The 16,776-nt window shown below is 43.9% G+C and overlaps 1 protein-coding gene across 6 annotated transcripts in view; it reads left to right on the top strand.

The window, feature by feature from the left end:
• Positions 1-136: 136 nt before the first annotated feature.
• METTL24 (methyltransferase like 24) overlaps positions 137-16,776 on the top strand; it is a 174,950-nt gene continuing 158,310 nt past the window's right edge. For 2 of the 6 annotated variants that reach the window (XM_060616383.3, XM_060616382.3), the window contains exon 1: positions 137-712. In XM_060616383.3, coding sequence (XP_060472366.3) covers positions 395-712 — 318 coding nt within the window. In that variant the 5' untranslated portion in view covers positions 137-394. The remainder of the gene's footprint in view (positions 713-16,776) is intronic. The other 4 variants (XM_060616379.3, XM_060616380.3, XM_060616381.3 and 1 more) reach the window with 3 other exon arrangements.

Below are 16,776 nucleotides of genomic sequence, written 5' to 3'. Positions count from 1 at the left end.
CAACCAGGACCCCGTTAGGAATGCGCTTTTTCTGGCCATGTAGCTTTTCAACTCCGCCTGGCGCCGGAGGCCGGGGTGGAGGCCCCCCCCCCCCCCTCCTCGGGGACCCCGCCGGAGCCCGGGTTCTGGCCCCGCCGAGCCTCCTGCACCTCCGCGACCCCACCCGGCACGCCGCCCCTCACCCCTTCCAGCGGCCGGCGCGCTCGGCCGGGCAGGATAAGGTTACGCCGAGGCTTCCTTGGACCGCGGGGAGGGAGGCGGGTCCGAGCCCGCGCCCCGGCCCGCGGGGGAGTTCCCACCGTGGGCGGCTCGGGCCCGCGGGGCCACATCCTCGCTGCCTGCCGGGCGCGGCGTGCGGGCTGCCGAGCTTAGCCCCGGGCCCGGCCCCCCTGCCATGGCGCGGGAGAGGCCGCCCGGGAGGGGCTGCGGCGTCCTGCGCCGGTGTGTGGTCGGCGCCGCGCTGCTGCTCGGCCTGCGACTGTGCGCGGAGCTGCGCCGCGCCGGGCCCCGGCTCCCGGCCCGTAGCGCCCCGCCGGGCCCGGCTCCCGGGCCGCCCGGGCCGCACCTGCCGCCCGCGCCCGGCCCGCCCCGAGGCGCCAGCAGGAGGCAGGTGACCTACGTGCGCAGCGGGCGCCGAGCGCCTCCGGAGGGCGGCGGCAGCGGGACGCCGGAGCCGGGCTGCTGCGCCCCGCGCGGGCGTCCCCGCCGGAAGGTCAGTTGCAAACGGTGCAGTCGTGGGCCTTAGACCCGACTCCCCTCCCCGACCGCGCTCAGAGCCCTCCGCTCGGGCCCGCAGGCAGCCCCACTGGGACCTTCAGAGAAGTCTTCTGCTTCTCCCAGCTCTGCCCTCCCTGGAGGCTCCAGTGGTGGCACCCTCCAGCGCCCAGATACGAAGAGGGACTGAGCCGAGTCCATTGAGTATTCCACCGAGCGTCCACCGCGTGCCAGGCTCCCTGCAGGCTTGCATCCAGCAGTGAGGGACCAAGTCCTGCTCTCAAGGAGCTTACATTCTAGTGAGGAGGGGCTACGAGTGATGGGCAGGGAAAGGAAAAGAAAGGTGTTGGGGTTTTACTTATATTATGTGCTTCCCCCGGTTTTCTTCTTGAGGCCTGGCAAAGCGAGGTGGGTATCCACCGTGAGTGGCTTTTCCTCTCTGCCTTCATCGAGGCGATGGAGATCCACTCTCCAGCCGAATTTCCCTTGAGTTCCGCCGCAGACGTTGGCATGGTGGCTGGCACAGGGCGAGAAGCCGAGCCCCGGCGCCTCTTGGTGGGAAGTTAATTGGAACCTCGAGGGCTGAAGTAATAACCTGGGTTTGTCTTACAGCACTCGACAGTGTTGCTCTTCCTACCGCATTAACTTCTTGGCTCACACCTCAGTGAGTGGTTCAAGTTTAACCTCTGGTTGTGAAGCCTCTGGCCTTCTTCCCTCCTTTTGGAGCTCAGTGATTTACTAGGTCCTTGAGGATGAAAAGATTAAGAACTGCAGGTATGAGCTTGCCTGGGCCTCACACCCATCAAGCCAACCACAGCCTCTAGGGCAACTTCTATCTGTTGCCTGGCTCACCCTCTTTTCTTTAAAACATCCCCTGTCCCCCACCCCCCACCTCTTGGGGAGAGGGAAAATTCTTCCTTTGACTCTGCTGCTTCCTGTAGCTTCCCAGGCTAACCTACTTTTCAGGATCACACCCCTGCCTTCCTTTGCTCCAAGGCTTGCCTCTGCGGTGCCATACCCCTGCTGTACTTGCCTGGCCATCAGTGTTACCTTCCTGGATAAACTCAAATACTTTTTCCTATCTCTGAAACCTCACTTCCCAAATCTTTTTTTTTTTTTTTTAAGTTTATTCATTTGTTTTGAGAGAGGGAGAGAGAGGTAAAGAAAGAAAGAAAGAAAGAAAGAGAAAGAGAGAGAGAGAGAAAGAAAGAAAGAGAAAGAAAGAAAGAAAGAAAGAAAGAAAGAAAGAAAGAAAAAGAAAGAAAGAATCTCAAGCAGGATTTGCACTGTCAGTGCAGAGCCTGACATGGGGCTCCATCCCATGAACCATGAGATCATGACCTGAGCCGAAACCAAGAGTCAGATGCTCAACCCACTGAGCCACCCAGGTGACCCCCCCGCCCCCCCTCCCCCACCAAGTAAAGTCTTAATGTCTTAATTTGCTCTTCCACTCCCTTCTTCATGCTCCTAATGCACTTTCCATGACACCATGTTATGTCTCAAGCACATGTCTGCCAAAGGCTTTCCAGGTCCCAGATGCTGTATCAGGTGCCGGGCCCAAAATGAGTTCAAAGTCTGGTGAGGGCGGCACTCGGCTTGGGCCTCTAGTAATGTGACTAAAGTTGTAAATAAGGTCTTGAACTCCAGCTGAGGAGTCAAAAAAGGCTAACCGTGAGGGGACATTTGACCTAGGACTTGATTTTCCTTAAAGGTTCAGGTTCTTTTGTTTCTCTCCATGTCCTCAGATGTCCCCATCAGGCCTGCCCTGCAGTTTTCCTCTCACATCCGCCCTCATCCTGTGTTGTTTCTGTTGTCACCTGTCCAAGAATCACTCTTAAATCTTGGTCACCACTTGAGACAACAGTGTCTGTAACTGGGGCCTGTCCTGCACATGGACAGGGTTGGAATGCACAGACTCTGAGGGTCGCTGGAGGGGAAGTTCACATCCATCCTTTTCAGGAGTGTGCAGCAGTGATGCAGGGGACAGTGGTGGCCTATACAGGCTGGTAGAAATGGAGGTGTGCAGAGTGGTCTGATCCTGGATGTGTTTTGAAGATGAGGGACGGAGGAGAAGTTTTTGTTGTTTAGCTTTGGGTTTGGGGGGGAGTGGACAGAAATCAGGAGGTTGGATTTAAACATGTTGAGTCTGAGGTAACCTTTAGACATCCAGGTGGAAATGTCAAACAGGCAGTTGGACGTATTAGTCTAGAGTTGGAGGAAGCATCCAGGCTGAAGACAGAGATGGGAGTCATCAGTGTACAGGTGGGACTAAAGCCATGAGACTGTAGGAGATCAGCTAGGGAGTGGGGGGTGGCTAACACAAACGAGCGATCTGGGTCTGAGCCCTGGAGCTCAGTTTTATTAAAATTAAATTAGAAACAAAAAAAACCAGAAGGAAATATGTGCATAGAGTCTTGCATGGGATAAGCACTCAATTAATGGTAGCTTTAATATTCACATATCTGTCCTGGGTCTTTAGCCTCAGTCGTTCCCCAAGTGTAATTTGTTGTAACCTATTTCCATTCCTTTGGCTGATGCTGATTCTCTTCCTTGCAAGCCTTCCATCCTCCCTTCCTGTGATTCATGCCCTTTCCATTCTTGACCGCTCAGGTCAAGGGTCATCACCTGGAAACCTTCCCATATCAATCCTACTTCCATGCCAATCTTTCCCCAACTGGGGATGATGACAAATGCATCCTGTTTTGTCATTTGCTTTGTACATGTCGCATGGTAATCCATTTCAGATTGATCGTTTTGTCCCCACAGTTGTGCTTGATGGAAAGGATTGTATTTCCCAAAATGACCCCTTGTAGATGCTTACTCCTGAGACACCGATATGTAAAAAAAATATGAGAATCTTACTATTTCAACCTATGATGTGTAACTCTAAATGACTTTGGTTAAAAATATATAAGAAAGGACTGAGCTTATTGCTATTTTTAAAGTACTGCTTAATTTTTTAGCCTCCTAAGGAAGACTCTTCCCTGGATTTCTTTTTTTCCCCAGCTCTCTATTTATTTACTCTTCTTCAAGATATACATTCTAACTTCCTGGCATTCCTAGCTAGTGGGAATCTTGAATGTGTTTCATTTTCCCTTTTTTTTTTTTTTTTCAGTTAAATTAAAATGTTCCTCAAAACCGGAAAGACCAGTTATCCAATCTGTTCTCCCACTTTTGGAAACAGAGTTTTCCATCCCTTATCTCCGTGGGGACAGATCTTACTCCTTTGTAGCCTCCTGTCCAGATGTGCGATATAAGCTGAATGCACCATTAAGTAATTGACAACTAAAGTTCGGAAATTATGTGTTAAAAACCATGGATCTTATTTAAATTTTGCTTGTTGAGAATAATGGTAAACAATGTTATTTAGGTTCTTGGTTACTTTGTGGAAGGCACCTACCAGATCGGTGAAGGAGAAAAAGTTCCATTCTATTTTGAGGATAGCTTTTTGGGTGGATGAAAACTGCATGGAATAATTGGGTTGTGGAGGGTTTCTTGTCAACGTGCTTCCTTTGCAGGTGTTAGAGGCACAAAAATTCAGCAATTATATTGCCACTTTAATCATAGCTCGTGCTTCTCTTAAAGAAAATAATCTGTTATAAAAAAGAAAAGCAAAGTGCAGTCCTCATATAATTCTTTCCCTCTTTCCTCCTCCCCTTCTTTCAGAGTCATGCAAGAAACTAACTCTAAATATTACATCTGCTTTCGCATTAGAGGTCGTAGCCTTGGAGCACTGTGAAATCGGGGCACATGATACATGGTGGATAAAAACTGTCTTTTTTCATTAGGACAACCCTAGAACCCATGCATTTTGGTATAGACAGAAGCTTTCCATCAGAGCTCTTAGGCACTAGAATCTGCATACTACATATGAATAAAAATATCGCTGTAATTCTTTTCCTTCCCCCCATTGCTGTGTTTCTTTCTGGTTTTTCTGTCTTTGACATACACTGTGATCACATGGGCGAAACCTCACATGGGTGAGGACTAAGATACGGCCTCCATGATTTACACTGCTTTCCACAGTCTTGGGTAGATGTTTCTCTTACAGGTTAGCAATCCACCTAAAAGGCAGCACCACAGTACGTGGCTCATTTGCACAGGAGAAGCACTCACATAGGAGCCAAGCTTCCTGAAGAAATTTTTTCTGTCTTATCAGAGATATTTTACTTGACATTTAATATGTTGGAGAGAAAAGTGGCTTCTGAGTCACAGAGCCAGGGAACCAGCAATGTGCTAGATTGGTTTGTTAGTTACAGATCCTTTGGAACAATGTGTCAGAAAAGAAAAAAAAAAAAAAGCTGTTTCCTTTTCTGAATAACCATATGGAAAAATTCAGTCTTTCTTCCTCACTTCTCATCATCTTAGTTTTCTAATTCTGTGATTTTCATCAGGAGGGAAGAGGAAGATGCATAGTAGAGCCTTTGATATATCCAACTGCCTTCAAAGTCCTTACTCTTTACAGAACCCTTGAAGGTAGGTTTGAATGGCTTGTAAAATATGGCCCAGCGGTAGTTTCCAGCTGCTTAGATTTTTGCTGTGCACCTTACAACTCCTGTCCTTCAGGGAACAACATTAATCAGTCCTCTCACACTGTCCTCAGGAGGCAAAGCATTTTCATTTTAAACAAAGTCATTGAGGGTAATTGAATGAGCTCCAGCAATATGTGGGTGTGAAATAGCAGTTGCTTGGTTTCACAGAGAAAAGCAGGTTTTGATTAAAACTTGGATGTGCCTCAGATGGAGAATAGACCTCCACACGCCTTCTAAACCCCCACAGTTCCTCAGAGAACATTCTGTGGGCAAAGGAGCTGGTAGTGGAGGCTCCACTGTTTGTCAACAAGTGGTGGTGGAGATGTTAGGTGCAGTGTGTCCAGTCCATTTTCCGAGGACGAGAAAATCCTGTCAGTTTTCTCGAGTGAGATTTCCCTTTTAGTCTGCGAAGAGAATCAAGAGTTGTGTAGTCAAACTGGAGACCGTCAAGGGTGATGGGCATTTGAGGTTTTCCATCTATGCTATGACACCTTTGGAGTACTTCTGCCTCTAAGGAGTTTGGCTCTTTATTCTGTGCTTCATAGAAAGTAACAGGAGCCTGCTTCATTTACCACGAGACACACACAAAAGCAGGAATCTACCAGCGTTGATAAGCTTCTTTTAAAAGCAGCCCTTGGGGGGTGCCTGGGTGGCTCAGTCGGTTAAGCGTCCGACTTCGGCTCAGGTCACGATCTCGCGGTATGTGAGTTCGAGCCCCGCGTCGGGCTCTGTGCTGACTGCTCAGAGCCTGGAGCCTGTTTCAGATTCTGTGTCTCCCTCTCTCTCTGACCCTCCCCTGGTCATGCTCTGTCTCTCTCTGTCTCAAAAATAAATAAACGTTAAAAAAAAATTAAAAAAAAAAAATCAGCCCTTGGGTTCTCTAGAGACCTCACGCGGGTCCCCTTCATGGCCTGTGGAGTTTTCTGCTAAGAGAGGGTGGGAGGATTTGCTGTACAAGAGCATTTTTATCCTGTCAAATGATTGAGACAAAATTTAGTTGTATGAGCCTCATGGTCTAGGACCATGGGTCATTTAAACTCATAGCAAGCTGGGTTGTTGGTGAATGGCTCAGGCGGTAGATCTCGCCCGTGAAGAATTTTATTTGAACCGTACAGTTTTTTAAGTATTTGAACATTAATATCATTCGATGGGGCCCACAGTGTCCAGTGGAACCCAGCACAGCACTCTCTCCACTTGCATTACCTGTCTGATCTCTGAACGCATTTGAAGTTGCAACCTCTTAGCCAGACGTCAAAACTGATCGTCGTTTTTCCTAAGAAGTGACCAGCAATGTTAATGCTGCTAAGCTCAATGACCACATGGCACAGAAAAACTAGATACGCAGAAACCAAAGGGCCTTTTTAGTCATTCCTAGTCAAGAAAGATGAGTTACTAAAGGCTAGAGTTGGATAATGGGGAGAGTAAGATGGCAGAGAAGTATACTTGGTTAATGTAATGCTCTTTGGGTTATAAACAAGAGAGAATGGACTCTGACCTAACTTAAGCAAAAAATGCCAAAACAAACCAAAAAAAATTAAAGACACTTATTGGGAAAACCTTGAGAATTTCTCACTGAATTGGAGGAAGAGTTAAGTGACCACCATGTGCAGGGGGAAGGAGCAGGGTTGCCCAGGAAATCCCAGGTCTCCTTGACCTTTTCCCTAAAGTGTTACTGTCACAAGACTGGCCTCCCTCAGCTCCAGCTTACTGTCTTAGATACTCACCTTGGATCAGTCAGCTCTAGCCACAAGCCGTAATCATAGCCTGGGAGCCCCCTCCCTGTTCCAGAAGCCATTCTTGGAGAAAGGGGAAGCCTTCCCTCAGTTACCTCAAGAAGTCAAGTCCTTGGCCTCCTTAACTGTTTGGTATAGTTATTGTACAGTTTTATCCTTAAGGTTTTGCTTTCCTCATATTCTAATGTTTTAACCAGTCCAGTTCAGGGATCTTGAACCTGAGCACCCAGAAGCAGAGTTTAGGTTTTTTTGTTTGTCTTGCTTTGTTTTGTTTGTTTTTGTAATAAGCCTAGCATCTGTGGCTCTGTGTGTATGTATTTCTCTATTGGTTAACTATTTCTCTGTCTAGATATATTCTTATAGATAACCTTTTTTTTTAATGTTTATTAATTTTTCAGAGAGAGACAGAGCATGAGCAGGGGAGGGGCAGAGAGAGAGGGAGACACAGAATCTGAAGCAGGCTCCAGGCTCTGAGCTGTCAGCACAGAGCCCGATGTGGGGCTTGAACTCATGAATTATGAGATCATGACCTGAGCTGAAGTCAGATGCTTAACCCACTGAGCTACCCAGGCGCCCCAGATAACCTTATTTCCATGTAGTGTTTGACAGTAAGTTGGCACCTTCTGCATATTACTCATTTTTAAAAATTCATTTGGGTATATGCACACAAGATCTTTGTAGATGCAACATTTTTCCTTTTATTTTTTTTTAAGTAAAAGGTAGTTTGTGGGGACTTTTAATAGAGAAAGTAAGTGTAATCAGTACGTAGCCCATTATCCCAATTAGGGTTCTCAAAGTAAAGCTAGAGTCTTATGTTTTTTTGTTTCATTTTTTTTCTGTCAATGCAGAGAGTTGCTCTGCAAAAAAAAAATAAATAAATAAAATAAACAAATCTGAAAAATTCTTCAGAGCATCTAAATATTTACAGTCTTGTTTGCAACTGGCTAGTTTGAGTCTCTTTAATATACGATTACTTCTGTATCAGGAGTCTCTTGGTTGCAAGTGACGGAAGCCAACTGAAACTACTCAAAAGAGGGATTCACTGGAAGGGTACTTGGGTAGAACTGAGGGAGAGGTAAACCAGAGAGGCTCTGGGAACTTGACTGTGGACTAAAATGAACCCTAAAGACCTTAGTCATCCCTGTTACTTGGTACCCAAGATGTAGCGGGTATTAATCGTTCTTTTTGACCACACCTTTGAATTTCTCTCCTGTATTTGAGGAATTCTTCACCTTTCTAAGACAAAAAAAAAAAAAAAAAAAACAAACACCAGAAAAGAATTTCCCCATTTTTCCTTGCACCGAGAATGCATTCATGCAACCGAGGCCTAGCATTCAGATATACCTGCATGAGAATATGGTTGTACCTTAGAGATTCAAAGAAACAAGTGGCGTGATGGCTGTGGAGTAGCAATGGTGGCCGACTGGAGGCATTCCGTGTCCAGGTTGGTGAAATGAGCCATAGAGTCTGTGCCCAGCAGTGGGGCAGTGTAGTCTACACTGGCGAGTAGGGTGGTGTTCCTGCCCTTGAGATTCTGCAAGCTAATAAATATTTAATCAATTCCTTTTCTATTAACTAGCCAGAGTGGTTTCTATTGTTTACAACTAAGAACCTTGACAGATCAATAAATTAGAACTGGCAGTTTGGAAGGTTACAACTGTAATTTTCTCTCTCCAATTTTGCTTGGTCTATTTAATTCAGATTTTAGAACATGATGATTGGGGTCCGAGCGAACTATGGGCCGAGGGATCTTTCCCTGACAAGATAATAACATTTAGCTTCAGATACTAAATTACACAGATCTGCTAACTTATCACGAGAGACATCAAGCCCTTTTTCATGGCACCATTTGTTCGGGGTGTCGGGCAGGAGGGGGCCACTTTATGCTGTGATAACAAACAACCTTCAAATCTCAGGGCTCACACTAACAAAAGTTTATTTCTTGCTCATGCTGTGTATCTGTCACTGGTTGGCTGGGTTGGGGTGACTCTCAGTGCTGTTGTCATCCTCTCTCTGGACCCCAGGCTGGCAGCGCAGTCACCATCTGGAGGCTTGCCTGGCACCTTGGCAGAGGGGTGAACGCCCCGGAGGGTCTTGCATGGCATTATTAAACGTCCTGGCTGGAACCCACACCCAGCACTCATGCTGACAATCCAGTGGCCACATACCCGTTATGGGAGGACAGAGGCCTGTCCTGTGCTCAGAAATCAGAGAGCTGGAAATGTTCGGTGAGCAGCACTTCCGGCCACCACAGTATGGTAACCCTTCAATCATCCGTATCTAAACGGGCATCGTCTAGGTCATGTTTCTTGTTCGCCGTTCTGAACGCCTCACTGAGTATGCACATTTGACAGTATTGAATAAAGCACGTGAAGCTCTTTTCAGGAGGCCTGGATCTAAAATGAAGCAGACATCTGAATTTAGCAGAACAGGGGAAATAAAACAAGACTCCATTTACATCTTATAAACACTGCTGTGGCGTGTCCTGGAGCTTGTTAGATACAGTGATTCTCATTGACATTGTTTATGTTCGATTCCTTGCACAGAGCAGTGATGGGATGATGGGCTGCAGGTCTTTTTTTCTGGGGAGAAGTCAAGCAAGTTTTGAATAAATAAAGCCATGCATCTAAATGAGCTGAAGGCCTCTGGGGAGATGACTCAAACTCCATGTTTAAACCCATCTTCATAGAGATCACTTACTTTTAGTTGGAGCAAGTTGAAAGACTTCCAAACTTCTTTTCAGGATCTGGCCCCAAATCAGAGGCAATATGCATGTTATACAGTGTTTGCTATTGTGCATAACACGACAGCAAGTGTTTTCAGTTTGTTTTTTATCTACTTTGAGTGGAGTACAACAAATCACTTACAAATCCTAATTCACAGAATGCTAATTGAGCACAGTGATTAGATCACATGTGGAGGGAGGCCTCCTCATTCAGCAGTTTTGGGGGTAGAATATGGGGAAGCCAGTGAAGGTAACGCATGAGATTCTTGGAGACCTGTTTCTGTGGATTTGCACTTGTCATGAAAGGACTTGATTATCATGCAGCCTCATCTGTGAGATGGGCTCATATTTTCATACTTGAGGCTGGAAGTTTAAATTCTGCTCCCGTCCTCACTGGATGTGTCATCCCTGGTCTAGTCTCTAGTTTTCTCCTCTGTGAAAAGTAGTAGTGCTTAATCCACATGAAAGTTGTCAAGATTAAACAAAAGCATGTAGGTAGAGATGCCTGGCCTATGGGAACAGCTCTGGAAATGAGGATGGTCTCTGTTCAGCCTTGCGTTTCTCCTGGGAAGCAGGCCCTTTGGCATCAACAAGGTATAGACATCCGTGTCTGGGGGGGGGTGGGGTATAAAGCCTAATATTCGTTGGGATATTTAATATTTTTCATTCTTGAAAATTTTAATTTAATTTTTGTTAAGTTTTAATTTAAATTCCAGTATTAACGTACAGTATTACACTAGTTTCAGGCGTACAACATAGTGATTCAACAATTCTGTACGTTACTCGGCGCTCATCATGACAAGTGCACTTCTAAATCCCCATCACCTATTTCACCCATCCTTCCTCCTTCCTGCCCTCTGGTGACCATCGGTTTGTTCTCTATAGTTAAGAGTCTGTTTCTTGGTTTGTTTCTCTTTTTTTCCCCTTTGCTCCTTTGTTTTGTTTCTTAAATTCCTCAGATGAGTGAAATCATATGGTACTTGTCTTCCTCTGACTAACTTACTTCGCTTAGCATTATACCCTCAAGCTCCACCCATGTCATGGAAAATGGCAAGGTTTCGTTCTTTTTTATGGCTGAATGATACTGCGTCGTGTATATCTACCACATCTTCTTTATCCATTCTTCCAGCAGCGGACCCTTGGGCTGCTTCTATAATTTGGTTATTGTAAATAACACTGCAATAAACATAGGGGCGCGTGCATCCCTTTGAATTAGTGTTTTTGTATTCTTGGGGTAAATCCTCAGTAGTGTGATTAGCAGATCATAGGGTAGTTCTATTTTTAACTTTTTGAGGAACCTCCATACTGTTTTACACAGTGGCTGTGCCAGTTTGCATTCCCACCAACAACGTTCAAAGGTTCTTTTTTGTCTGCATCTTCACCAGCACTTATTGTTTCTTGTGTGTTTGATTTTAGCCATTCTGACAGGTGTGAGGTGATATCTCATTGCAGTTTTGGTTTGTATTTCTCTGATGATAAGTGAGGTTGAACATCTTCCTATGTGTCTATTGGCCATCTGGATGTCTTTGGTGAACTGTCTGTTCATGTCTTCTGCCCATTTTTTAATTGGATTATTTGGGGGGGGGGGTTGGGTGTTGAGTTGTATCAATCCTTTATATATTTTGGATACTAACCCTTTATTGGATATGTCATTTGCAAATATTTTCTCCCATTCAGTAGGCTGTCTTTTTGTTTTGTTGGTTGTTTCCTTTGCTCTACAGAAGCTTTTTATTTTGATGTAGTCCCGATAGTTTATTTTGCTTTTGTTTCCCTTGCCTAAGGAGGCATATCTAGAAAAAAGTTGCTACAGCCAGTGCCAGAGAAATTGCTGCCTGTGCTCTATTTTAGGATTTTTTATGGTTTCAGGCCTCACGTTTCGGTCCTTGATCCATTTTGAATTTATTATTGTGTGTGGTGTAAGAAAGAGGTCCAGTTTCATTCTTTTGCATGTAGTTGTCCAGTTTTCCCAAGATCATTTGTTGAAGAGATTGTCCTTTTCCCATTGCATATTCTTTCCTGCTTTGTGAAAGATTAATTGACCATATAATTGTGGCTTTATTTCTGGGTTTTTTGTTCTGTTTCATTGATCTATGTCTTGTTTTTGTGTCAGTACCATACTGTTTTTGATTACTGCAGCTTTGTAATATAACTTGAAGACTGAAACTGTGATACTTCCAGGTGTCTGATTTGGGGAAGCATTTTTATCCTATGTTAATGAGGGAGAGTAAGTTAATTAGGATGAGCATCAGTGTGTGTGTGTGTGGAGGGGGGCGTTTAGAGGGGGGTGTATGCAGGGAGCAAAGCTTTGTGGCAGCTCCAGAAGTCAGAAAACTGAGCTCCAGGCCTGTGTGTGTGTGTGTGTGTGTGTGTGTGTGTGTGTGTGTGTGTATGCGTGTATGCACGTGTGCACATGGTGCAGGAGGGAAGGGTGAGGAAGCAGGGAAGGTGTAGTTCAAAGGAGGCCAGTGGAGTAATCATGGGTTAAATAACTAAATTATTTTTCTGATCCTGCCTTCTATATTTTAGTCAATTAACTGCATACTATTATACTTGGTATTTTATATACATTTAAAAGATAAACTTAGTTTAACCAACACAAAAAACCAAAATTTAAGTATTGACCTTGGTAGTACAGGGAAGATAAGGCCTTCGAGAAGTTTACGATTTAAGAGTGGGGTGGGAGAGGCCCTGTGCTAGGGGAGTTGCAAGTGTTCTTTCATTTAATTTTCAGAAGAAACCGATGAGGTGGGAATTGTCCTCATTTTGCAGTTGAGGAAGCCCAGGCTCAGAGACATTTACCAATTTGGGTAAAACAGAGCTATGTGGGATGAAATGAAGGGTTAAGCTCAAAACCCATGACTGTTTCCATTTGCCTGTTGAGATAGGTAGCTAACAACCAATTCTTACATAAGGTAGATTACTTACCAGATAAAAATTAAAATCAAATTAAAAGACAATCATAGGCTGGGAGAGGATATTGAATATGTATCACCAATAAAAGATTAATATCCAAAATATAAAAACACTACCACCAACAAAAGCCCCCCCCCATACACATAGGTTAAAAAAAAAAAGAGAGAAAAAAAAAAAAGAGAGAGAGAGATAGACAACTGAACAGAAAAATAAGGAGGGGATTACATTATATATATTATATATATACACATTATATTATTATAATTATATTACATTATAATTATAATTACATTATTATTATATACATTATATTATGTACGTCATATATAATATATATATATACACGTATATATATGTACATGTATACATATATATATATATATATGAGAGAGCAATATGAGTATACAGAGAGATGATTAGTTCCACCAATAAACCATGGAAGCAGATCAAAACACATTGGGATTCTAGTTTACCCCCATCATACTGGAAAAAATCCAAAGGTCTGATAAAAAAGGTTGATGAGAATGTTGAGCAAAAGGAACTTCTTACTAAATGACTTTATCCAGGTAGCTCCCATCCACAATTTCTTTTGTTATGTCTTCTTACTTTCTCCATAGCACTCCTACTTGATCACAGTTTTTTCTTTCTTTTATTCTTTTTTTTTAAAGATTTTTTTTTTAAAGATTTTTTTAAGTAATCTCCACACCCAACATGGGGCTTGAACCCACAACCCTGAGATGAAGAGTCCCATGCTCCACCAACTAGCCAGCCAGGGCCCCCCCCCCCTCCACCTTTCTTTTATTCTTGTTTGCAGTCTTATCCCCCATGAAGATCAGGTGCTCATCTGTCCTGCTCACCACTGCATCCCCTGTGACTATGATAGTACCAGTACATAGTAGGTGCTCAGTAAATATTGGTTGAAAGGATGGTTATTTCAATCATTGCAGTGCTAGACCTATGTGTTTGAGGAACATCTGAATCTTTTGAGAGCTACTCTAGAGTCCTTTTGAGGTGTTTAATTTCTGAATCAAGGTATTACACTACAGATTCTTGGAACAGAGCACCCAGCATTGACTTTGCTTCAAACATTGATGACTATAGAACAGAGGTCAGAAGCCATATCTGGCTGGCCTGTGCCTGTTTTTGTATGGCCCATGAGCTAAGAATGGTTTTTATAAATGAGCACTTGAAACCTACCTTATGATAGGAAACATTAACTTTGTGGGTTTTTTAAGTTTTTTCAATGTTATTATTTATTTTTGAGAGAGAGAGAGAGAGAGCGTGAGCTGGGAGGGGCAGAGAGAGAGGGAAACACAGAATCCAAAGCAGGCCCCAAGGTCTGAGCTGTTAGCACAGAGTCCAATGTGGGGCTCGAACTTGTGAACCACGAGATCATGACCTGAGCCAAAGTTGGACAGTTAACCAACTGAGCCACCCAGACGCCCCTAACTTTGTGTTTTTTTTTTTTTAAGTTTATTTATTTATTTTGAGAGAGAGAGAGAGAGAGAGAGAGTGAGTTCAAGTGGGGAAGGAGCACAGAGAGAAGGTGAGAGAGAATACCAAGCAGGCTTTACACTGTCAGCGCAGAGCCCAATACAGAGCCTAATCTCATGAACGTGAGATCATGGCCTGACCCAATATCAAGAGTTGAATGCTTAACCAACTGAGCCACCCAGGCACCCCAGGTAACATTAACTTTGAATCCCAGTGAAGCAAAATGCCAAAAAAAAATTCCATTCTTCTCATTAGTGGATCTATATTACAAAAAATGTACACAATTGTTATATTTTGAATTTAAGAAATAAAAATGTGTAAATTTGTCTTTTCTCTTGTTATGTAAGTATCTACTTAATATCTTTAACTTTGCTTCTTGGCTCACAAAGTCTAATGTATTTATTATCTGATTGTTACAGAAAACCTTTGCCAACCCCTGCTATGGAAGTGGACCCAGGGCCACTTAGCTATTACCATTCCACCTGGGGCGACCACTGACCTTCCTGAGAAGAATGGTCTTGACTTCGAACAGGGACCCTGAGAAAAAGTTTTAATCCTCTAACTATTCACAGGAATGTCATTATAAAGTCTTCAAGGTCTTTGTTTTAAGGCCATTGCCATGCAGTGAACATTAAAGTGAGTTAAATCTTGGTGTTTGTTTACCACTGCCAGTTACCCGCCTTTTCTAACACAAGTGTATTTTTTTGGAGCAGACTGTATTATGACAATCAAATGACTTTTCCAGTCAAAGATTCTTTTCCAGTATCTTAGGTCATAGCCCTTCCTACGTAAGATGGCTCAAGCCATGTGCTATGAGAGGTCCAAGACTTTTCCTGCCCTCCAGTGTTCTGATAATACCTGGAGCTTACATATTCTGGTCACTCTCTCTGAATTCCTGCTCAGTGTTCTACCTGGGGCCACTGCTTTCCCCTCTCTGCCCATTTTTTAATCCCCCAGTGTGACACCCACACAGGCCTTGCTGAAGGTCTCAGGGTAATGGAGGGAGATACTAATGCAGTTCAAAACAGAAATTGACTTAAAATTGATTGCTCAAAGTTTTCTTGGCCATTGAGGATTTCTTACTGGCTGTATTTGCTTCTTAGACTCATGCACCATTGATCCTGCCTTCCCTTGCCTATACTTTAATTCCTTTCTTCCCTTTTCAAGGCTTCAAGCTCCACTCCCATTCTACTCTGTTGACTTTCCAGAAAATTCCAGATACATGTCATTTTCTTACTCAGGCAGTTTATCTTCTTCTGGTTTTCTCTCTCCTTGCAGGCCTGGCCTAGAGATGAATTATGCCACTCTGGTGGGAATTGGCTGCAATCAGTGTTTGTTTTAAAAAATCATGTTTCCCCATCTTCTCAACTGGTAGACCACCCATGTAATGTGCCTAGCACAGTGCCTTGGATGTAGTGAGCACTCATTACATGTTGGTTGTTCTTATTATTAGGAGGATTGTGCCAAATTAGTTCCAGTGTTGGTCCCCTCATCCTAACTATGGCAGCTGCTTTTGTATGGTATGGGGAATTATATGATTAGGACATTTTTGGGACCAGCAGTGTATTGCTTCATGCAGAACTCCCCTTTTTCCTTTATGCATGTCTTCATCCCTTCCTTTGATTTTTTGGGCTCCCTGGTGAACTACATTGCCTTCTGTCTGCCATGAAAATGAGTTACACAGAGGGTGCTGACATGAATATTAGGGTTCAAGAGTTCCTGGAAATAACCCAGCCAGTGCATTCTTTGGGATATACCCAAGAGAACTGAAAACATAGGTTCACACAAAGCTTGTACCTAGATGTTTATAGCAGCATTATTCAGAAGAGCCAGAAGTGGGAAGCAACCCAAATGTCCACCAGCTGATGAATGGATACTCAAAACGTGGTATATCCATAAAGTGAAATATTATTCAGCCATAAAAAAGAAAGAAGTCCTGATACATGCCACAATGTGGATAAACTTTGAAAACATTATGCTAAGTGAAAGAAAACAGTTACAAGAAATAACATATTGCATCTCTCCATTTTAATGTAATCACCTGAGTGGGTAAATTTATAGAGACAGGAAGTAGATCAGTGGTTGCCAGAGGCTGGGGGGAGGAGAGAATGGAGAATGGGGTTTCTTTTTGATGTGATGAAAATATCCTGCAGTTAAAAAGTGTTGATGGTTGAACAACCTGTGTATATATAAAAAACCGCTCAATTGTTTAAAATGGCAACTTTTATAGTATGTGAAATATACCTCCGGTAAAAGTAATGCCCAGAGGCCCATGGAATTTATGACCAGGGTGAAACTGCATGCTTTTCTCTGTTCAGTTAAAGATACATTCACTGTGGGAGAGTCCTGGACCCTTGGCCTGTTGGTGCTCATTAATGGGGATGGGCGTGCTTAGCAGAAATGTAGTGTCTATGTGTTTGCTCCAATTGGGCATTTGTGTTAAAGAGAACAGCAGTTATACGGATACTTCACTTTTAAAGTTTTTTTAATGTTTATTTATTTTTGAGAGAGAGACAGAGTGTGAGCAAGGGAGGGGCAGAGAGAGAGGGAGACACAGAATCCGAAGCAGGCTCCGGGCTCTGAGTGTTAGCACAGAGCCTTGATGTGAGGCTCAAACCCATGAACCTCGAGAGCATGACCTAAGCCGAAGTTGAACGCTTAACCA

The sequence above is a fragment of the Panthera onca genome, chromosome B2 (genome assembly GCF_046562875.1).
Source record: "Panthera onca isolate mPanOnc1 chromosome B2, mPanOnc1 haplotype 2, whole genome shotgun sequence".
Taxonomy (NCBI): Eukaryota; Metazoa; Chordata; class Mammalia; order Carnivora; family Felidae; genus Panthera; species Panthera onca.
Note: the sequence above shows the minus strand (reverse complement) of the source record. Positions and strands in the feature narration are given on the sequence as shown.